The sequence below is a fragment of the Halichoeres trimaculatus genome, unplaced genomic scaffold (assembly GCF_033239565.1).
Source record: "Halichoeres trimaculatus isolate MK-OKI-2021-1 unplaced genomic scaffold, fHalTri1.1 fHalTri1_scaffold_11, whole genome shotgun sequence".
Taxonomy (NCBI): Eukaryota; Metazoa; Chordata; class Actinopteri; order Labriformes; family Labridae; genus Halichoeres; species Halichoeres trimaculatus.
Window position 1 is genome coordinate 35,177,389 of NW_027437189.1, and position 23,986 is coordinate 35,201,374.

The following is a 23,986-nucleotide window of genomic DNA, read 5'->3' on the forward strand; positions in this document are numbered from 1 at the left end:
GCATTCACAAAGTGTTACTCCAGATAAGACACTTTTGTTCGTTTTTGGGAAGGGTTCTTAAACAGGGTATATGCTGAATTCCTGAGGTTAAATTCAATACCTTTTTAAGACTTTTTAAAAACCTTTCACAAAGTTTTAAGACCTTATCGTGACTTAAGCTGTTGTCAGCAACCAATCTTTGACAGGTGTAGTTTGCATTTTAACATAAACTGGGTAAACTGAGAAGGAATAAAGCTTGAAAGAATAAATGAAACTAAAGGCAGGTTAATTCACACTCATTCCCACAAAAAGTAACAAAAGTTATTCAAGGCCAACTTGGAGAAAAACAAACAAGAATTTATTTTACCATTGTCAAAATTTAGGACATGTGCTTAAGATTGAGTTATTTACTTTCTATCTGCGTTACATATGCACCGCTACTAAACTACTGTACAAACAGTTTGTCACATTAGCCTATGGATATGTTGGGCTGCTAGTGCTACATATAGCCTGTGCCTCACAAAATAACAACTTTGCTTGTTGTCATGTCTCAAACAACAGCTCTACAAAACTGTATTGATAAGTACCCTATCTCATCGTGTTGTATCCAGTAAAAAGGTGATTTGTACAAAGAAAATTTGTTCCAAAACAAATGAGATCAGGGGAAGCAGGGGAAAGCTCTCTCTAAATCGTAAGAATTCAAGATCCCAGGTCATGAAAAGTAAGACATTTTTTCAGGAGGCTTGAGAGACTTATGATCCAGAGTGAAATATTTTGAGATGCTAAAGCTTTTTCTAGATCCTCACACTGGTCTGTGATGAGTGTGACGAGCAGAATGATCGTCCAATCACCAGGTGTGGTTATTTTTGAAGGTTCACACCCTGAAAACATTTTCTAATCAGATGGACTGTTTCTGTGGAGGATATATGGAACAGTCTGTCTGGTCAAGTTAGTTTGTAACAGACGCAAGGAGGAATATAAATATTCATTGATACGTTTGGAGTCAAAGCTTGAAAGCTAATAAAATTTAATACTTCATAACATTACGATTAAGACTTTTTAATACTTTTTAAGGGCCTTAATTTTCCCACAACTGATTCATCAACTTTAAATACTTTTTAAGACCCTGTTAAACCAGAGATAACATAAAGTTCTGATGTGGTGAAGCTGGTTTAAACTTCTTCTGAAAGCTGACAGAAGGTACACTGAACAAGTGTAAACATCATTTTAATGGAACTACATGAAAACACAAGATATACTTCAATATCAAATTTGTACAGCAAATTCTGTGCATTTTGTTTATACAATTTCATTTATTGTCCGTGCAAATTCAGAGTAGGGTGGTGCATCCATTATCAAGTAAAAACAGTTGAAAGCCCTTAAAGCTCAGGGTTAAAAGGATCACAGACTGGTCCACTGCCGCTGGTTCAGTTCCAGTTTCCTGACTGAGACAGAGTTCATCCCAAGCAGCCTGGCAGGACTGTGTTTCTGTTAGCAGCTACTTGATAAAACTTCCTGAAATAATTACAAAGGTTCACTTTCTTTGGTTTCTGGTGAAAAAAGAGGAAATCTTGCTTTGGGTCTGCAGAGGAGGAGACGATGGAGCTGAAAAAGTGAAACAAACCAAGAGGGGAAATATTTAGAGAAACACAGCAGCACATATTAAAACGGCAGACAGAGTTTACATTTACCGGGTTCGTGCTGTTCTTTATGGGCAGGAACATCATTGTTGGAAGAAGATGGACCAATCAGAGCATCAATCATCTCCTTGTACTGCTTCTTGTGATGAGGACGAACAAATGTACCAAATCCTGAAAACATGAGACAGTAGTGGATGAAGAGAGAGAGTAAGGTCACACTGGCAGACCATGCTGTGCTTGAGCACGCTTCAGCCCTGAAGCGCGTTGAACGGAACTGTGCTGTGCTTGAGCACGATTCACTTCTCTGCTTTGGCACGCTTCAGAGAGGTGGGCTTCTGTACGGTTTACTTCATGCACGAGCACAAGCACGCGGACGTCGTGTGTGATCCATGAGGTGTGATCACCACGAGCGCATATCTCGACAATCATTTAAACTAAGCAGGGGTGTTAGAGGGCTGTGTCGGGCAAAAACAACTTACTATAAGTCCAAAAGTCTCTAAAGTTGTAGCAGTGCTCTCTGTGTCTCATTGTGCTGACTCTGATGAGATCGTGCTTCATGTAAACAGATGCTTCACGATGACGTAGGCGGGCCATATGCGTGTGTGAGACCCACTAAAGTCTGGTTCATACAGGGGTAGTGTGACCGCTGGCCGTACTCTACAGCTGGGGAACAGCGCTGCGGGGGGGCAATCGTGCTTAAGCACAGCACGGGTTGGATGGTCAGTGTGACCACGCCCTAACAGGTCATCAAACCTTCACTACACCATGCACACAGCACACAGCAGGCAGTGTTTGGACTCACGGACAAGCAGGTCGAAGTCCTGGTCTCTCTCCGTCAGTAAGCTCACCACTGTGCTCACCAGGTGTTCATAGCTGTCTGTTTTCTTGTAGCTGTGGATGGCCTGAAAGAGCTGAGACGTCTTTTCTTCGCCCATAGATTTTTTCACATCAGCCAGAAACCTGGTGTGGAACTCATTCTTTGGAGCAGAACCTGGAGGACACAAGGTTTGGATCAGGATCTAAGACTCAATTCTGTAGCTCAGGAGCTAACCTTTGGTCTCCATCTGGAGTCTTTCTCACCTGGAGAAAAAGTGCTCATGCAATGATTGCTTTAGAGAGTTTGAAGGTAAAACACTGTTTTGTCCAACCTTTCTGGGGCTCCTTCATCCCCTGCTGGCTCAGGTGCTGTCCTCCTTTGTTGAGCTGTTGTGTGTTTAGCTGAGTGCAGGTAGACGTCCCACTGCAGGAGGTCAGGGCCACAGAAGGCGCTCGCTCAGCAGCTGAACAGGAAGAAGAGAAGAAAAAGGATGCCAAAGTTGGTTTTACTCTTTAAACTCTTTATTTTGGTTTGGTTGTTAGAAAAAGTGTGTGTCCGGGTGTGTGTGTCAGGGTGTGATGAATCTTCGCACCGCTCTGTGGCAGAGCTTTCTTCACGTCCTTTGCCAGGGAGTGATCAGGTTTGTACCCACAGCCCTGTCCCGTCAGCTCCCGACACTTTTCATCAAACCTCTGTTTGTGATGAGGACGGACAAACTGGTAGAAGCCTGTGACACAGAGGTAACCACTTATGAAACACACACAAACAGGCACACTGGACATGTCTGGATCCTCATTTTTTGTGCATTTTAAACCCTGCTGGGTCCAAAAGAGAAGAGCGTGTTTTGAAACTGTACGTTCTTTAAAGCTGACCTGTATTTTTGTTTTTGGCGAGACATGATCATAATCTAAGGATTATGATCGTGCCATTCAGCAGAGAAACTCACCTCGGAGCAGACTGTGAGTGTTAGCGTCTTCAATTAAGACGGCAACCTCTGTCAGCAGGAGGTCCAGGTCGTCTGTCTTTTTGTACGTTTGCAGGGCCTGAATGATCCGGTCAAAGTTCACCTGACTCAGAGACTTCTTCATCTCTGCCAGGAAGCTTTTGGCTCTGCTGGATTTACCTTCTTCAGATGTTTCCACAGACACACTGGATTTATTTTGCTAGAAAAAAGGGAAACATTTGCTGAAACACTTTATTACCCAGCTGTGATTTAAACTGAACTCTAATTGGCTGACACCTCTAGAAAGTAGTGGTTTATTCTTGATGATTAAAGGGGACATATCATGCTTGTTTCTCCTTTTCACTATACCAGACTAGGATGCCTGTAAAGCATTTCTGCCTTCAGTACAAGTCATTTAGTTCCTTCATTGCCCCACAATAACGTTCTCAATATCCTCATTTTAGGCCATTCTGAAGATCTCGTTGAAACGCTCCGTTTGGAGAATGACCTCCAGTAACCTCGCAACGTCACAGCCCTTTGTGCTCTGATTGGTCAGTTCTATCAGAGGGGCGTCCTTTTGTATTGGACCCTGAGTCAGACCCGGACGGTTCTGCAGCTCAGGAGGAATAAAATCCACCTGGACACAGATCATCTCAGGATGCTTCAGTGTGGTGAGTCAAAGCGGTACTGTAACATGTATAGTTTATACGTGGAAATATTGGCAGACTTCACCAATAAACTATTTCTATAACAGGGCTCCATCCTGCTCCTTCACTTTTCTCTGTCTGTTTTATCCATAATGATGAAAGTGTAGTCTAAAGATCGCCTCTACCGTCAGTTCCTCACTATGTTATTACCACAGCATTATTGTGGTCCAGGTTCACAGTGCATGTCAGAACAAGCATGCAAATATCACAGTCTCACAAGTATTACAACGTCTGCTAAAACTACAGTGTTTTAACTGCTAATTCACCATGTAAAGCCGAGCTCCTCTGCAGAGCAGAGTCCCTGCATCCAGCATCTGAGGGGGATACTCGTCTCTTGGTGGGTGTATCCCTCGGTGGCGGTTGTGTGACTAACTGACATCACAGAGGAGGAGCTGCTTTATCAGATTACTCCAATAAAAAGAAAGGATCCTTGTGTCGTCACAAAGGTTGAAATCTTGCGGCCAAATGACAATGACCTATTTTCAGAGGCATCAAATCTCGTTCTAGGATATCAGAAAAAATACAATATCTCATTTTTTGAAAATTCAGGGGGTGAAAGGTCTTGTTTTCAACTTTATTATTTTATATGTAAGTATTAAATCAGGGATCAGCATGATATGTCCCCTTTAATATGACACCCAGATCACACCCTTCAAATGAAAACATATTAATTAGTGATTCTGAATGTCCACACTCTGAGTCAGTTTAGTCAGTCTTCATGTGCCTATCAGTAACTCCATGCATCTCTTCTCTGCTCAGGGGACATAACTGGGTTTAGGACTGGGAGGACATGTGGGACACAGAAAACACCAACCTGCTCTTGGACCAGTCTGATTTTGCGTTTGCCTCCCCACACCTCGTTCCTCATTTTTCTGTCGTATTGTAGAGACAGCTCAGACAAACAGTTTGCCTTCAGAAGAAAATCCACAATAGGAAAAATGTCAAAGTCTCACAGGTCAGAGAATCACAAATAATCAATTATTTTCTTTTGTTAGATTGATAATAGTGGCTCTGACCCACTTCACAAATCAACCTTTTCAAATCAACCTCTTGACGAACAAGGACGTGTGGACAGTGGAGATGTTTCAGGAGAAAATACACATAGCTACCTTCTCTCCTGCAGCAGAATCTCCTCCTTTGCTATGATCTCCTCGCTCCAGAGCATCCAGTAGGTTCACTGGCCTTCTGTGGCTCTCCTGCACCTCCTGCTCATACTCGATACAGATCCCAGCCACCCCAGCCTGTTCATCTGACCACAACATTTAAACAATAAGAAGCTTTTCTCTGAGATACGTTCAGGATCTAAGGCTCCATTTTCATGACAACGTTGAATCTGAAAACGCAGTAAACGCACAGAAACGCTGAGGGGCTGAAAACACTGTAGTAAGCATTCCAGGCCTATAGTCAGCGCAATAAATGTCTTGTCCAGAAGCCGCTTTTGGGAGATCGCCACCGAAGTAGAGTTGAGCCGATCATCTGGTGTACTGGTGAATACTAAGTTAAGAAGTGGAGCAACAGATGCTCATTTTGTATAAAGACAGTCAGCAGATACAGCAGATTGAGCAGCACAAGCACAACATGGTAGTTCACGACAATTGTAACAATGGTACTGTTGTCCTGTTGTATGCATGAAGTGCGAAGCGGAGTGTGACGTCATCGCTCCCACTGAAAACGCCGGCATACTGTTTACACGGCAACGGTGTCGACAGCGTTTCAGAAAAATCCCACTCTGGAGGCCGTTTTCAAAAGATTGTGTCTTAAGTCAGCTGAAACGCCGTTTCCGTGTAAACGCGAGGCTGAAACACAACAAAACCGCTGTCGTGTAAATGGCCCCTAATTTAATTCTACTCACTGAGTCTCCTCCTCTTCAGGCTGGGCAAGTGAGCGTCCAGGACCTTGGCTTTCTGTGCGTTAGATCTTTGGGAGGCTGAGAAGGAAGCTGAACTGGAGGACTGAGTGTTTTCTTCCCATGAGGTCCCACAGCTCTCTGCTGGAGCTGCCTTCTTCTTCTTCTCCACATAAGGCCTCTGACATGTTCATATAGAAACACAAACTTCAGTTAAAGCCGACAGTCAACACACTACAGTTGAACACACAAAAAGGTTACATGGTCCTGAACTTTCACTCCTAAGGTGCAGAAGGAACACTCCTCCAATATTTGTCAGAAGGTCGTAGCAGGAGTAAAAAAATGGGGTTTATTAGTCTTTAATCAACATGAAAGCTCGGTCAGCAGATTTCAGGGTCAGGCCTGAGACTTGGTCATTCCACCTGTTTGACATCTGCTCTGATCCTGCTCTGACTGTTTATATTACAAAGATTTCCTGCAGAACCAACGGCTCTTGCTTTCTGACTGAAGCCCCACAGGATTGTAAATGCTCCGGGATCAGATCAGAGCTCACCAGCTGCTGAAGAATCCTCACTTTACTGAGTGTTTTTAGCAGACTCCATGAGATCCTGTCACTTTATCAACAACCTAATACACTGCCTGGCCCAAAAAGTCACCTGGATTTTACTAAGCAAATAGGTATGAGCCTCCTATTGGATAATTACTGCATGGGTGATAATTCTTAACTGGCAACAAGTTATTCAATCCCAACTGGTGCAATGAGCTGCTTCTCATTTTTTAAACAACTATGTGGAAAGACACATCTCGTGGTTGTGGAAAAAATGTTAGTCTTTTTGAGAAGGGTCAAATCATTGGCATATCAAGCAGAGAAAACGTGAGAAGATTGCAGAAACTACTACAACTGGGTTAAAAACTGTCCAAAGCATTATTAAAAATTGGAAAGAAAGTGGGGACCCATCGTCTTTGGGGAAGAAACGTGGCTGGACAAAAATTCCTGAATGATCGTGATTGACAATCACTTAAACATTCAATAAAATCAAATGGAAGAAAAACTACAGTAGAACTCAGGGCTATGTTTCATGGTAAAAGTAAGAGCATTTCCATATGCACAATGCAAAGGGAAGACGGTCATGTGGTCTGATGAGTCCAGACTGACCCTGTTCCAGAGTGATGGGCCATCAGGGTAAGAAGAGAGGCAGATGAAGTGATCACCCATCATGCCTTGTGCCTTCTGTCTAAGCCTGTGGGGGCAGTCTATGATCTGGGGTTGGTGCAATTGGTCAGGTCTAGGTTCAGCAACAGTCTATGCTCAAAGAATGAGGTCAGCTGACTACCTGAATATACTGAAGGACCAGATTATTCCATCAACGGATTTTTTCTTCCCTGATGGCACGGCCATATTCCAAGATGACAATGCCAGGATTCATCAGGCTCAAACTGTGAAAGAGTGGTTCAGGGAGCATGAGACGTCATTTTCACACATGGACTGGCCCCCACAGAGTCCACACCTTAACCCCATTGAGAATCTTTGGGATCTGGAATGCTTTGTGCAGCGGTCAGACTCTACCATCATCAATGCAAGATCTTGGTTAAAAATTAATGCAACACTTGATGGAAATAAATCTTGTGACATTGCAGAAGCATATCGAAATACGGCCACAGCTAATGCGTGCCGTAATCAATGCTAAGGGCGGTTCAACGAAATATAAGAGTGTGTGGCCTTCTTTTTGGCGGCAACATTTTTTTGGGCCAGGCAGTGTATCACATTATTGTAAACAAGGGATGGGCAATAATTTTTGAATATTCAATCAGTAATTAACATAAAAAAAAAATCAAATAGTTCATGCGATGATGGCTTTATCCTGTCTATGGCAAATGGCAATTTGATGCTTGATGCCGAAGCTGTTATGCGTCAATTTCACAAAAAAATAGATTGTGCGGGACAGGAAGTTGAATGAATGGAAACCTTTTGAAATGCCAAATGACTTTCAAAATAAAACAAACTGTGTCCAAACCAGATCGTATTTCACTTGACTACTGCAACAAATTGCCATAATGAATAGAGCCAGACATGGAGTCAACAGGCTGGAGGATTTACAGCCAAAACAAGAACGAGAAGATGCTAAAAAATCAATTAGGAAGTGCAGAAAGTGACAATCTTGGAATAATTTTCGAACAGTTAAAAGGGAATATCTTTTTTGCTTGAACTGCCCATCCCTGGGTGAACGCTCAGACCTACCAGTTTCTGTGCGACCCTGAAGAACTGAGAGACATCTCGGACCACGTTCCCAAAGTTGTCATACAGACGCACATAAGGCCGGACCCAGGATGGGAGCTGATTCCGGGCAGAGGAGCCCTTAAACCTGTCAGAGAAGGCACATTATTAAGCTGGACCAAGTTTACACCAGTATTCCTGGAGCCTATTAAGCTCGCCCTTCTTACACCTGCTTACAAGCCTCTCATCTGCAGGTCCAAGCCACAGAACAAGACCATGCAGTATTGATCTGAGGACACTACACTGTCCCTGAGAACACCACATGGCAGCTGTTCGAGGAACCACAGCACCAGCTATATTGAGAGCCCCAAGACATACATACATTAGGGCTGGGTATTGCTAAGAACCTCACGATTCGATTCAATTTGATTTGATTTTGATTCTTTAGCTTGCAATTTGATTCAAAATGGATTTAAATGCTTTGATTATTTCATGCCCCATGTGAACATACGTGGTACGTCACCTAGGGATGGGTACCTTTCACATTTGAAACGATACGGTACCAATGCCCGGTACTGATACTGGTATCAGTATCCAACAGTACCAATTTTCGGTAATTTATTTGGCGTTTATGTGGTAAAATTTTAATTTGTTTAATAATAAAATCTTATTTTAACTTTTCCAATTTAACATATTCATTCTTCAATATATAACCTTGTAATGCTGTGTCCCTGTCCAGCATGAAAAACCACCAACTCTTCAACTGACTCCACTTCCCCCTTTCTTTGAGGGGCAAACGTAAACAAAGTCTTTGTCAGTTCAGAGGTCATTACAGCCACACAGCGCTGTCTGGAGTGACACAGACTGCAGCAGAGGACCATGATGGAATATTGGTGAAAAACATGAGTTTTTGGACGATTAATGCAGTTTTAGGAGCGGCGCTGTCTATGCCCCGATGGATCCCATTATACGGACGTCCGCTGCACGATTTTGGATCTAAATATCTCCTGAAGCACTGCTTGAATCAGGAAAGCCTTCTGGGTGAGTATTTTGTTCTACTTCATTCAATAAACAATACAAAAGTTGTATAAACCGAACTTATCCTTTAATAAAATATCATTTCAAACAAGGTACATGGTGTTTGTCTCCCTTTTTGTCATGATCTTAGAGCTGGGTCGTGACACAATAATAATACATTTTATTTAAAAGCACCTTTCTTAGCACCCAAGGACACTTTACAAAACACATAATATATAATATAAGACTGACAGCTCCAGTCTGACCTCATATCACACAGGAAGATGGCTCCGAAGTCCTCTTTGTGGCGAATCACCCGACCAATGGCCTGATTCACGGCTCTGAAAGCCTGCTGCCTGTACCAGTCCTGCCCTGAGAGGTACTGCACTCAGGAAATATCAACGAGTTATCAGCAAGGGAAATGATGTCCAGCCTTATCAGCCACTGTTAGGGAGCAGCTCCTCACCTTCACTCCTGGGACTCTCTTCCTGCTCATCTCATCCAGAAACTGCATCTTTAGGATGACTCGAGGGTCCATCCGAGGAGGAAAGGGGAGACCTGTGATGATGACACCTCGACCGTACGTGTTTGCAAAATCTAGACCCTCACTGGCCTGAAAAAGGAGGACATACTGAGCTTTGATCAGAAACCAACAGTGTTCGGATTCATTTAAAGCCTTTCTGGACTCAGGGAGAAGAAATCAACCTCACCTTCCCTCGACACACAGCAAAGAAAGATCCTCCTTTGGATGAGGAATCATCCACCTTACTGTAATACCCATCAATAACCTGAGAGCAGACAGAACAGAGGTGTTAACAGTTCTTACACTGCGTTGAGACCTTAAACCCTGTCAGAGGAGGTCCAGATATATGAAACACTCGCCTCATTAAAGGTCTGTTTTCCTTTAGTTTCAACAAACATGGGCTTCACGTTCTCGATGCGGTCTGCGTGTCCGTTTGACTGAAGACAGAGAGAGATAAAGAGAGACTATTTACTTGTCCTACATCCTCAGAGTATCAAATTAAACAAATAAACAAACACCCCAGGTGTTCAAAACAACAATCTCCCTCCAATGACAATCAACAGCATCAAAAAGTGCAAAAAGTGCAGAGACACAGAAAGATTTGAAGGAGTGAAGAGGGTGAGTGCAGCAACTGAAAACAAAGCAGTAAAAACAAAGAAGCGGGCAATTTCTTTGGATTGTTTCACAGTGATTAATAAAAGAGTTGTGAAGTTTTGAAACGTGCTCCACCCACTCTCCAGAAGTCCAGAGTTTTCTCCATCAAAGGAAAAGAGGGAAAGAAGACCAAGAGGCCATGGGGAACCACACGGCTCAGGTTTGCTGAGGAAAGAACACAACAACAAACATAATGATGTGATTATTGGGGCAGAAGTCTAAGAAACTGTTTCAAAACTAAAGAAAAGGGGTTTGAAAAACTTGCTCTGATAAGACATTTTGAGATGAATAAATAAGATCAACTTTAAAAGAGATTTTGCTGACATCAGCTTGAATATGACAAACTGCAGATATGTGATACCACAGAGTAACATTTGTATATTGCTTGATCTTACCGACAGTGTTTCCTAAAGACGCCATGTTTTCAGGGACAAATCTGTCAGAGAGGTAAAGATGGTTATTTTTAAATGAGAGGGTCAGAGAGGTCATGCTGTGAGGTTTGAACCTGACACAGACAGGGAAGGCTGAATTTGTGTTGACTAAACATGTGGGAGCAGATCTGACAGCACCAGGGTGTGCAGATAAATGATGAGTTAGTTCAAAAGTAGGGAATCAAAATCAAAGGCCTGTGTCTAATACAAGACTGCTTCAAATGAAAGTCTGCTCCTATCTGCGGCCGAGGTAAGCCACATTTTAACACATAGTGTGTCTTCATTTCAGAAAGAGGATGAAAAATAGAGTTTTGTTATTCTTGTACCTGAACATTTGACAACCCAACACGCAGGAAGGAATACCAACCTTCTGTCGAAAGCTGAACTCAACTCGATTCCGTCTGGACCTCGATCAATGACACTCACAAAGATCTGATCGCGCTCGATCACGTGACTGTTCTCCAGAGTCACCGGGAACTCTCTGCACCACAAGCAAACACGATTTGCTGAGTCAAATACAAGTGCTAGCTGATTCTGCTGTCACAAATGTCAGGACTGATCAGGTCTACTCATTAAAACACATCAACTCTGAGGCTCCTGTCCATGTCTGAGTACATAACTATGAGCCATCGTCATCACACTGAGCTTTGAGGAGCGACAAGTAACGTACATCCTCATCTCAGCGGTGAAGGAGGTCAAGGGAGACAGAGTCCCACTGGTCAGGATGATGCAGCGGACTTCCTGATTCTTCAGATCCTGCATACTGAAGCCCGGGGAGAAGCACCAGTAGCTCAAAATATTTCCTGCAAAGAGAAAAGCAACCCAAAGAGCCAGTTAAAAACCAGGATCTTACCAGGGTAGCAAGTGATCCTTGGATCAGTGAGACAGGAGGTGTACCTTGTTTTTTGGACGAAGATGAAGCCCAGACATCCGAGCTTTGCTTCTTATTCCAGCTGCTGGTGTCTCGATGGATGTGAACCTGAGAAAAACACACAAGTGAAAGTTTACCCCCCTGTAAACATGATACAGTACTGTGAAAATAAAAAAAACTTAGCTTTGATGTGCTTAAAGAAAAGTTTCAGTTAGAAAAACAAGACTTTTTTTGATACTTACAGATGTGGAATTTTGTTAACAAAAAGGTAAAAAAAGATTGATATCAAATACAACGCTAGTGGATTTAATCAAGAAAGCATACAACTCAGACAGTGGAGGTAGAACTATTTCTTCTCTGTACAAAGGTTTACTGAACCTCAAACCACACTCAGCTATGTATATCTAATCAAGATAGGAGAAGGAAGGAGGGATTATCATATCCAGAAATCTCAATATTTCAGCAACTCCCCAACCTGCCGGAGAAAGTGTGGACATTTAAACGCCAATCACTACCACGTGTTCTGGAACTGTCCTGTTATTCTGGACTTTTAGAAAGGGATACACAGCGCCTAAAGCCTGGCTCATACTACAGGATTCTTGCCCCAATTTAACCCAGATTCGGTCCTCCTGACAATTGGGGAAGAAATCTGGTTAGGGACTAAAATCGGCTCCGACAATCAGCCAAGATTATCTTCTAGTGTGAGCGGTTGACAGGTGAATCTTTAGCTCCACGATCGTCTCACAGACTCGTTGGAGCCGCCCCGATAGTTTTCAAACATGTTTGATATTTATCTGGATGATTACAACATTCATTCTCACTGAGGATGACAACAGCCAAGAGAGAGAGAGAGAGAGAGCCCCCTTACAAGAGACAGGACAACAGACAACAAACGCAGGCTCAAAGTGCAACGGAAAGGCTCCGGGTCAGCTGACTGCACGCTCCACTGGCCCACTCGAGCCAGTTCAATAATGCCTTTAAAGATAACACATAACCACACCATTTTCAGTAGCAAACTGTTGTTTTATCAGTGATGGGTGTGATATCATGCCGTTATTGGCTGATACAGCAACAGTTTCACCTCTGTCCCTCTGCGTGTGCGTAATGGATGAAAGGCACCGCTGCAGACAGCTCCTCTTCTCTCTCCTCCTGTCCCACCAGTGCGCTAAAAACCTCAGATCAAACAACTGAGCTCATGTGGTGCATCACTCTCTCTGGTCAAATAATCTTGGTGAAATCCTGTCGTGTGTGCTGGTCAGTATTTTCAAATCTTGGAGTTAGTGCGTGCTTAAGATTTAAGAGAAGATGATCTGTGAAGATTCTCCTCATGTGTGAGATACAACCCGATTTCAGAATCTTTGAAGATTTTTTAAATCCTGTAGTGTGAGCCAGGCTTAAGACCTTGTTTTTTTTGTATTATGCCTGAAGATCTACCAAAAAGAGATAATTACTGAACATACTGATGATTGCAGCTAAAAAGGCTGTTACAAAGAACTGGCTATCCCAGGAGAACCCTTCTTTAAAAACATGGATGGACATCGTGATAGACATTTACAAAATGGAAAAGATTACAGCATGTTTTAATCAGAAATTAGACATTTTTGACTCAAGCTGGAAAAACTAGGTAAACTATATAAAGCCTCTCAGGCCAGACTTGATTACTTTTTTCTAAATTTTTTGATTTTCCTCTTAAAGACATGATCTTTCCCTACCTTTCTTTCCTTTAGGTCTATACATGGTTCATGTGTTCTTTAGGTTTAAAAAAAAGGGAAAAAATGAATGTGACATTTAAGTCAAGTTCAAAGATAAAGTGTATATGTTTGTTTACAAGTGTCAATAAAAAGTTAACTCAAAAAAGAAAAGAAAAAGGTGCAAAAACAGATGAAAGATGAGGGAAAATTCATTTTCACAGCACTGTAAGAGCATGATTACAATGTTCACAAATGACTGCTGAGGAAAAAACTAGAGCCCGACCGATTAAAAGGCGGGCCGATTATAGCCTGTCACAGAATAATCAACATCGGCCAAAATGTAGCCGATTATAAAAATTTTGCTCCGCGGAAATTCTGCCGCTCCTGCTCCTTTCACTCCTGCTCCTGTGAGTCTGTGTGTTGGGCAGCACGCTGCCCGAGTGCCCGGCCCCTCCCCCTCACACGCAGACCATGCTTTGCAGCCGCTCGTCTCCCCCATTCACTCTCATTCAGTCTGCTACAGGAGAGGACGGCAAAAACTTAAATTACTCCATCGTCAGCTGTGACTTTTCAAAACAATGTAACTCTACACTTTAGTGCTCCATGACAAAAACACACTGTTAAGACATGCCGGGAAGAGCATTCAAGGTTTTTTCACTTAAGTTTTAAAGAGTGTGTAACAATGTTTAACGCCATGTAAGTTGTATCTTTTGTGAGACGAACAGAGATAAATGCTACTGTTAAGTCACACGTTCACCATAATCTACAGTAAGACTATAGAACGGCGTTTTAACGTTGTGTAAATTGCATCTTTTGTGAGATGAACGGAGATAAGAGCTACTGTTAATTCACACGTCCACCATCATCTAATACAAGAGTATAACACGGCGTTTTAACGTCGTGTAAGTTGTTTTTCTGTGAGATAAACAGAGATAAATGCTACTGTTAATTCACACGTCCGCCATAATCTAATGTAAGACTATAATACGGCGTTTAAACGTCGTGTAAGTTGCATCTTTGTGAAACGATATATGCATTATGCAACTGTTTACATGTTTACAGTTTGAAAACTTTATTTTTGAATATTTATTTTTATTATACTCTTAAAATACAGTTTGCACTAGTTTGTTCGCACAAATTTGCCTTATTGCCTTATTTATTATTGTGTTTCTAGTTTAATTTTTCCTATTAATCATTGTGTGTTTACAGTTTGACTTCTTTTTAAAAATTCATTATTGTGTTTAAAGTTTGACTTTTTTATTTATCATTGCGTGTTTACAGTTTGACTTTCTTTCTACTTACTGTGTTTAAAGTTTGACTTATTTATTTATTATTGTGTTTACAGCTTGTTTTTATTTATCATTGGTTTAAACTACAGTTCTTATGTTGACAGTTTTTTAATTAAAGTTCCTTGTCTTAATTTAATAGTGTTTTGTCTCTGTCTTGAATCATATGGGTATTATAATAATTTGTGTTTATATACAGTATGTGTACAATGTATATCAATGAATTTATTATGTATATCAGCCATTATATTGGTCGATATATCAGATATCGGCCGATATATCGGATATCGGCTTTTTTTTGCCCTCAGTATCGGCATCGGCATCGGCCCCAAAAATCCCATATCGGTCGGGCTCTAGAAAAAACACACCTTGAAATGAGCCGTGTTGTTCTCCATCTTCTGCTGTCTGTCCTTCTCTGACGGTTCACCACAGAACACAAGCTATGAGGCGAGGAGAGGAAACAGAGGAATGTAACTAAAGAAATGTTGTTTTTACAAGAGCTAACTGTGCAGACACATGCTTGTTCCTGGTCTGTATGCTGCTCTGTACCGGTTAAAAGTTGTTCAAGGATATTTAGTGACTCAGTGTGCTGACCTAGTAGTTCAGGAGTCCTTGCATAGCCATGCACTGTCATGCACCACCACAGGTTTATCAGTTGGTGTGTGATCTTTTGGCTGGATGGACCAGCACTGAGCTGGCTGTTTTTCCTCACTTAAAGACTTCAATGCTAATGCTAAGCATTCAAACTCCAACACTGCTCTGAAAATCACTGAATAATCCCCATAAGATTCAGTGTGCAGCATACCTGTATGATATCTGACAGCTTCTGCAGTCCGCTCGTGTTCAGGAATATTCCTGGCTCTGATGAGAAACACGTCACACAAATCCTATCAAGTTAGTAAAAGATTACATATGATACACATATGATTTTGAATAAATATGGTTTGATAAGATATGACATGATGTGATGTGGTATGGATGTCAGAGAGTTCTGATGTACAGTTCCAGATAAAATGTGTACATCTTCAAGTAGATTCCTGCACAGCAGGGATGTCCTGATCCAATACACTGATCGGTATCTGCGCCTGGTATGGCTACTTTTACAGGATCAGATGGCATCGGATTTTGCTAAGTGATCGGTTCCGATCCAGTTTTCACGTGTTCTCAGCACCGTCACGGCTGCTGTAAATCTCCCTGTACTCTGCGCTGGCCTGGTCAGTATTTTTTGTGTGCAAAGTTCAACACCAGCACTTTTGAAGGGTTTCATCTTAAACTATTGACTTTTTATTTGTTTAGTAAAAACTGAGCTTTATTATGGCTTTTGATTTTGAACTATTCAGGATTTATGTTATTTATTATTATCACAGTTATTCAGCTATTTATTATGACCTAGTTGAGAGCAAGTTTGGTGCAATACGGTTCATTGTATAAAGCAAAATCAAAAAGGACATGTATGCAAAACTGGTTGCACTATTTTTAGGGTCTGAAAATGTAGGTATCGGTATCAGATCTGTATGGGACTGATATCAGCAGAACATATCATGACAAAATCAGATTCGATTGGAAGTCAAAAAACCTGTTTCTGGACATCCCTACTACACAGTAGTCAAAACATAAAGGCAGAGGGATGCAAATATAAAAAATATATAAAATATAAAAGTATAAGACATCAAAAAAAAGTAGAAATCTGCAGAGTCCAAAATTAGAGACTAAACATTTCAGTAAACAAAACTTATGAAATTAGCAGGAAAAGTAACCATCATCATCCAATCATCATCAGGAATGAGACTTTCCTGCACAGACCCATCACATATGACAGGTAGACTTTATTGAAGGGGTGTGTTATTATCTTAACTCAAATAACTCAAATTTTGGGACCTCTGTTGTTTAGTATCTACATTAATGATCTTCTGACGGTGTGCAAAGATATTAACGTCATCATGTACGCGGATGACGCAGTCATTTATGTACATGGCATGGAGATGGAGCAAGTGGCATCCCAATTATCTTCAGCAAGGAATGATACATAAAATTGGCTCAAATTCTCTTGCTTAAGTTTTAAGAAGCATATCAAAAAACTATGCAATTCAATTAAATACAATATCTCTTCCTTTAGACATATTAGGAATAGTCTGACTATGGAGGCATCTTTTATGTACTTCAACGCTATGATCATTTCTCACATCACTTATTGCCTGTCTTGTTGGTCTCAGTCCAATGAGCCCACATTCAAACCACTCAGATCCGTCACTCAGATCCGTAATCAGGCACTTAAGGTACTGGACAAAAAACCTCTTCGTTATCATCATTGCAATATTCTCAGTAGGTATAAAATATACAGTTTTGACAATTTAATTTTATTTACAAACTTAAGAAATATCTTTAAAATTATCAATAACATTGCTCCACCTCCATTAAAAAAAATTGTTCAACTTTACTCTGAGCAAACAACCCGAACATCTCGCTCGACAGTTCACAGAAACTATGCTGTCCCAAAAAGATTCTGCCTTTGCTCAAACAGCTTTTTCATTCAAAACCATTAAACAATGGAATCAGCTCCCAGACGGTCTGAAATGTTCTGTAGATTTAAACCTTTTTTCTAGAAATCTAAAGAAATATATTATTGATAACCAACTGTGTCAGCATCAGTCTGGTTGATTTTGTACATAGGATTTGACACTGAGGTATATTAATTTTAAATGAGCTAGTTTTCAACATAAACAGTTGTGTAATTGCATTGTGATTGTTGTGAACCAGCCCAGGGACTGCAGATGGGAATTAGCATTTGCTAAATCTGGTACATAGCATCTTTTCTATTAAAAGATTAATGCATTTGTACATGGTCCCTGTCAAATAATTCAATAAAGTAAAGTAAGTATGAGAGAATAAAATCGAACTGACGTCCTGCTAAATATCCGCTGATCTGCTCCAGAGCTTCATAAACGGCTGTCTTGGAGTCGTAGGTCAGGTGAGCTTTTTTTAACAGCTCGTAGATGAACCTGAGACACAGACAAAAAAAACATAGATATCAGTTAGGAAGTCACAGGAAAACATTTGTTTTTCACCCGTTAGCAGCATGGCTACATACACCCCTGGTTTAGTGATGCCTTTGTCGCCGGGGACCTCGTAAGAATCAATGGCCGCTTCCAGATCAATCAGAATTTCTGTTAAAGCACAAAGACACAGTTTATTTATGTGATTTCTCGTGAGCATTTTAACAAGAAGATGTTCATCTTCTCCACTGATACTCACGCTTGATTTTAGCCACACTTGTTATGTCCAATTTTAACCCTTGAACAAAAAAAGAAATGAACCAGCCGTTAAAACGTGAATGTTTGTCTTTAAAAACACTCAGCTTGTTTTAAACTTGTTTTGCTGATCAAATCTTCTTTCTGACCAGAGCTCAGTGATTCCAAGGTGAAGTCTTCTGACACTGAGTCTCCGTTGCTGACTGATTTGGCCTGCTCAGCAAGCAGCCGGTCCACTGCAGAGATGGCTGAAGCTATGTCGTACGGAGTCAGGTCAAAGGATGTCGACTCCTCGCATGTCTTCTCCTGCAGCAAACAGGATCGTTATATCATCTTTGTGATGTGTACTAAACCAAATGGGGGATCATCTTCATAAACCTGGAACAGCTGGATTTTTAAACTTTATCAAAGATTTTCAGCAGCAAATTTTATGTCATGTGAATTTTCAAAGAGAGATATTTCAAAGATACCTTGATTCACCAATCAACACATAACCCTGATTACTTATTCCCATGGTGAGTTGTACGTTTTACTGTTTGAAGAAAGTCTGGAGATGGTTTTCTATGTGACTGGATGATTCTTCCTCATTTGATGAGGTCAAAGAAGACATAAGGTGTACCACTTTGTTGACAAAGCTTGCTAAGGTTAACACGAAATTAAAGGTTCTCACAACAACTTTAAAAAAAGACAGTCACAGAGAAGATGGGAAAAGCAGAGTCTCACCACATTGTGAGCTTCATCAAATATGACCACAGCTCCTTTCAGCTCAATATTGTGCGCCCTGCGACTCTGTGGAACAAAAGATAACAGCATCAGCAGCAGGAAGAGCCTTACAAAGCCCTCCTGTGTCACTTACCTGTGCCTGTGTGTGTACAGCAAGAACCATCACAATAAAAGACACTATGACTTCTTGCATGATGAGAGTATTTAAATAACTAAATTAATTCAAAACTTTTAATCAGTTAAATTAATCAAAAATTAGCCCTGGCCTTATTTCAGTCCAACATCTGTGGGTCAGCTCACCTTTGGGTCCAGCAGGTAGTTGTAGGGCATGAAAATCACATCTGCTTGCTGCTTCATTGAACGGGAGAGGTAGTACGGACAAACCCTGGAAGAAAAATGTTCAACTTAAGATGAAGTAAATACTTAAAACAGCTCTGTATGCAGATTGTAAGTGTTATTTCTGCACACATTATGACCTTTTCCTGCATTATACTTCTGAATGTATGGTTTTAAAAGTTGCAATAATACATTTCTATGTTATTGATGAAGTTTTATGAAAAAAAGGCAAATAATCTTGAGTTCCTGTATCTAAACTGTGCAGATTTTCTGCTCATCTTAATCAATAGTAGGCCTGTCACGATAATCAATAAATCGATTAACCAAACGATAAATAAAAACGTCCTCAGTAAGTTTGCCAGCCTCAATAAACTGACACCTGCATGCATGTTTGTTTTCCTCCTCTCTTTCGATCAAAGAGGCTGAATGAGAAGATGGCTCACTACGTCTATCTTTCCTAACATCGGGGTGCATAGGTTCTATAGCAGATTTAGCCGATTTATAGCGGAGTGAGCATCTGTTAAAAATGAAATCTTTGGGGTGAAGACGGGGCTGCTCGCGCGTACACACAGAGAGAACTGAAGCGAGCGTCCTGAGGGGTAAGGAGGAAACACACGCTAATATGAGTGATGGCACCAAAGATACGGTTCTTAAGCCGCCTGCCACAGTCCCAGTGTGGGAATATTTTGTTTTTTATCAGAATGAACAAAGTGTGAGCTCATGAACACCAACAAGCTGATATGTCGCATTTGTTCAAAAATAGTGGCGACGAAGAAGAAGAAGGGGAGGTTCAGCGGAGCCTTGTTCTTTGACAATCCGCTCTTACTGAGGCTTTTGGTCTGCAAAGTAAATAGAAATAAAAGCGCAAAATGGTGGGCACTCAAAGACGGATACATTACCAAAGAAATGCAGCCCTTCAATACGGTTGAAAGCCAGAAATGTTCAAAATGTTTGACAGACAGTACGGATTGACTGGGAAAAAGTACATGTTACAAACAATAATAACTGTTTAAAGTCCCTTTTACTTAGGCTAAAGTTTTTATTGTTGTTTTTTTTTTTTTTTTTTGGAGTTCCGTTTTTTCTTTAGAGACAGGGTCTATGTTTTATTGTTTTTGATTAGTATTAATTATTTTTATTGACATGTATTTTTTTCTAAAAGAGAGCCATTTCATTTTCATTGTATTTTTTTTCTCTTTCTTGTTTGATAAATGTATTATATTTTTTGTTTAATTTATTTTATTCAAAAAATCCTGACCTTTTATTACAGTTCAATACTCTTAAAAAATTAAAGTTTCTTGATTTTGATATGGTGTACTCACTTTATTATCCCATTTATCATAATTACATCAATGAAAAAATGGGAAAAAAAATCAAAATAATATTGACAATAATATTGTTTATCGGCAATAATATTTAGGAAAATTATCATCTAGCAAAATTTTTTATCGTGACAGGCCTAATCAATAGTAAAAGTTTACTAACAATTCATGCACAGCCTTTGGGCACAACACACCACTTTTTTCACTGGACTCAAAATCAGTCAAAGCAGAGACTTTTTGGTCAATCAGACATAAATATAAAAATCAAAACATCATTTCCACCTCTGTTTGTTGCCATATTTGACCAAATCTTCCACATCAAGGATGGAATGAGCCAAATCTTTGTCTGTGCTCTTCTCTGAGGGAGATAAGGAAAACAGTCAGTCTCCAAAATGTTTGATTCCAGATAAAATGAACAACTCAACACTTAGGGGAAGAAGGTTATTTGTGGTAGATTATCTTGTTAACTCATCCAACAAACACGCTTTTCAGGCCTCTGTGGTATCCATCTTTACCTTCAACATTATTGTAGAAGACACACGACCTGGTGGAAACCTTTGATCTGCACATGTGGACCTGAAACCCACAGCATGAAGAGAATGTTTTATTATACACACTGTGCTTAAAGAAAGAGCTGCAAAATAAAGTTTTTTTTATCACCATCATTGAAAATGCAACTAATATGTATCCTCACGTTTACCTGTTTTATCAACATGCACACAATAACAGCTGGACCTGCACCTCACCTTGACATGGTTGCTCTCCTGTCGCATCACCTCCTGGTTGATGCACAGCTGCTCTCTGGATCCCAGCACACACACCTTAGGTCTAAACAGAAGCTGTAGTAAGATGATTCAGTTCAACAGACTCTCTGGTGTAGCAGTGCATGATTACAGTTTGCAGAGATGACATCATTTACCTGTATGAAGTGTTCTTCAACTCATTGATCACCTGTGCCAGCTGAGAGTGTGTCCTGGATGCATATATGATTTTTGGCACATCCGTGTAGTAAGCTGAAAAATGTTTTCACTTATGTCAGAAACAATCCTGTATATTAAGGTGACTCCTGAGATGAGAGGTTCTGCTTCTTTCATGTATAAATACAACCTGTACAGATCGCTCTGGATTAGGCCTGGGCGATAAATCCATTATATCGTTTGATTTAAATTTTTCTTTGTGGACGATTTAAAAAACGAAAAATTAGAATTTTTCTTCCTGCTATTGCGCACCTTGTATACCGCAGCAAGCGCTGACTCTGCGTGTGTGCAGCGTGATTTAACAGTTCACTAACAAAACAACAGAAACCTGAATGTTATACAAAAGTTCTTGTGCATCTTTGACACCCAGCACCTTGACGGACACATGTTTCTTATGGTCCATATCAACAGCCCAAAGAGTTTAATATAAACTAGACCTCTGTTTTCTATCTGTCAGTTTTTAGGAGTTTGTTTAGATCTTTGACTGAAACATTTACAAAGCCTGGACCCTTTTAGGTTCATCTGCAGATAATTGATGATGTGATTGACGCGCCTAAAACCTGCTGCTCTTCGAAGTTAATACTCTGATCATTTTTAGATTTACATAGTGAAGAAATATACATCCGTTTTTTCTCAGAACTCCCCCACTCAACCTAAGAAAACACCCTCTTATGTTGATATTGACAGATCATGATTTTTGAAAATAGACTGCAGGGAGGGAGACGAGACGGCGATGGGTGATCAACCAGAGCGGTGCTGTCTGGACAGACATGACTGAGAAGGTGTTTGACTTTTACCTGAGGAAAGCTGAGTTCTGTCTTTCCCTGCAACTCTCTCTATTCCACCAACTGAACCCTCCATTCAGCATAAATCCATCCACTGACTAGCAGAGCAACATAACGAGCCTGCAACCAGGTACGCTCTGACAAGCAAGGGCGGACCAGACTTTTTAGATTGGGGTGCCCCGACCAAGGCACTGACTTAGGCAGGGAGGCATGAACTTTGTGAGCCCACACTAGAATAAATAACATTTATTTTGCTTATTTGTTTGAATTAAAATCACAGGATTAAGAGACTACAGCTTAAAAAAAATTAAACTAGACTGAAACAAAGCAGGTTTTTTTTAAATCATTTAAAAGTAGAATATCACCGAACAGTGCTGTAGTGCACTGAAACAGTACCGTACACACTTTTCCTAGCAGTATTTTCAAATTCAAAACATATAAAAGGGTGCAGCTTTCAATGTGAATGTAAAAAAGTCTGCCTTCTTTGAAACTACAAAGTGAAGTTACTGAAACAGAAGAAAAGCTGAAACTTCAATTCCAAGAGTCAAATAGAGGTTACTTTAATTAAGTTTTTGATTCAAATTAAAACAAAACTGGTTTTGAGTTATCTGTCATTTGTACTTCTGGTTTTCTTTAAAAGGTTGGGGAAAAAATCGTCAAAAAAATGTAAATTGAATTTTTTGTGAAATAATCCGATTTTATTTTTAGGCCATATCGCCCAGCCCTACTCTGGATATGTAAAACTTACTGGGTATGTCTCTGTCTGTAGCAGCTGTCCCCCAGGATGCCAAGGGTGTGTTTGGGAACATCTCTTCCCCTTTCAGCTTCTCTGATATCTTTTGGGCAGAGATGGTGTCCTTAAAGTGCTCTCTCCAGGCCAGGGTGGCACACAGCAGGCACAGGGTTTTACCTGTACCTGTGGGACTCTCCAGGACCCCATTTATCTTCTGTCTCACACACACACACACACACACACACACACACACACACACACACACACACACACACACACACACACACACACACACACACACACACACACACACACACACACACACGGGTAAGTGACACAGGAGGCATCTGTCAGAGTAAATGTGACATAATCTACGAAAATGTCCCATTTATTGTCAATTAAAGCTAACTGTAACTGTGCCCCCTCCTAACACCAGTACACTTGACTAACCAGTTTAAGGTAACGTGTACTCCAGCTTGTTTCCTTGACAATATGTAACACCACTAAAGTAATCTCTGCTCACCTTTTGAAGACACTCAATCACTTTGCTCATGTAGACTTTCTGACAGTCATATGGAAGAAAAGGGAAATTCACTGCCACCCCATTCAGAGTCAGTGAACTCATCATGCATTCACTAGCTTTGCGCTTTAGCAGCAGTTACTGAGCAAAGACGACGCATTGAAGAGATGTTCATCTGAGCTGTGGGTGAAGTTTAACTAAAGCTCTACTCATTTACAGCGTGGTAACATATGACTATATGACCCACACCTCCAAACGCTCAGCAAACTGATAAAAAGTTGCTCTATGGACATGCCTCAGCTTGGCGCCTCCAAACATTACAGGGCGCATGCGCACTCTGCTGCGTTCAAGTACCCACAGAATTCTGAGATGCGCTATGCATACATTAGTGAACGTATGTTGGTGATAGAACCTGAGAAAATGTTGATAACGGATGGTAACAGTTACATTTTCGAAAATAAACAAGTTAAATCTCAACTAATAAATGAAGTCAAGCGTTCAACCGTTTGCGACTTAATGTAGAGTAAATATAAATGCAGAAAATGCACTAGACACAAAAATGATAAACTAAAGGGTGTGTTTGATGTCCTGGAGAAAGCAGGAAATTACACACACACACACACACACACACACACACACACACACACACACACACACACACACACACACACACACACACACACACACGTTTTCGATTTGCTTAGTCTTCAAATTAAACCAGTTTA

General features: G+C 40.7%; 1 protein-coding gene across 1 annotated transcript; it reads right to left on the minus strand.

The window, feature by feature from the left end:
• Positions 1-1,172: 1,172 nt before the first annotated feature.
• Positions 1,173-23,596, minus strand: rtel1 (regulator of telomere elongation helicase 1). The gene is made up of 33 exons (XM_074682079.1): positions 23,265-23,596; positions 22,757-22,955; positions 21,166-21,259; positions 20,993-21,074; positions 20,762-20,822; positions 20,529-20,604; positions 18,892-18,976; positions 18,592-18,657; positions 18,018-18,174; positions 17,873-17,911; positions 17,709-17,784; positions 17,522-17,619; positions 15,426-15,481; positions 14,989-15,060; positions 11,670-11,751; positions 11,443-11,575; positions 11,140-11,253; positions 10,737-10,777; positions 10,421-10,506; positions 10,047-10,124; positions 9,875-9,952; positions 9,631-9,777; positions 9,431-9,546; positions 8,172-8,295; positions 5,939-6,113; positions 5,196-5,335; positions 4,901-4,996; positions 3,383-3,599; positions 3,029-3,163; positions 2,768-2,899; positions 2,422-2,610; positions 1,671-1,790; positions 1,173-1,584 (listed from the first exon to the last, which is right to left on the minus strand). The coding sequence occupies exons 1-33, from the start codon at positions 23,367-23,369 to the stop codon at positions 1,514-1,516; spliced, it is 3,540 nt and encodes a 1,179-aa protein (XP_074538180.1). The 5' UTR covers positions 23,370-23,596; the 3' UTR covers positions 1,173-1,513.
• Positions 23,597-23,986: the final 390 nt, after the last annotated feature.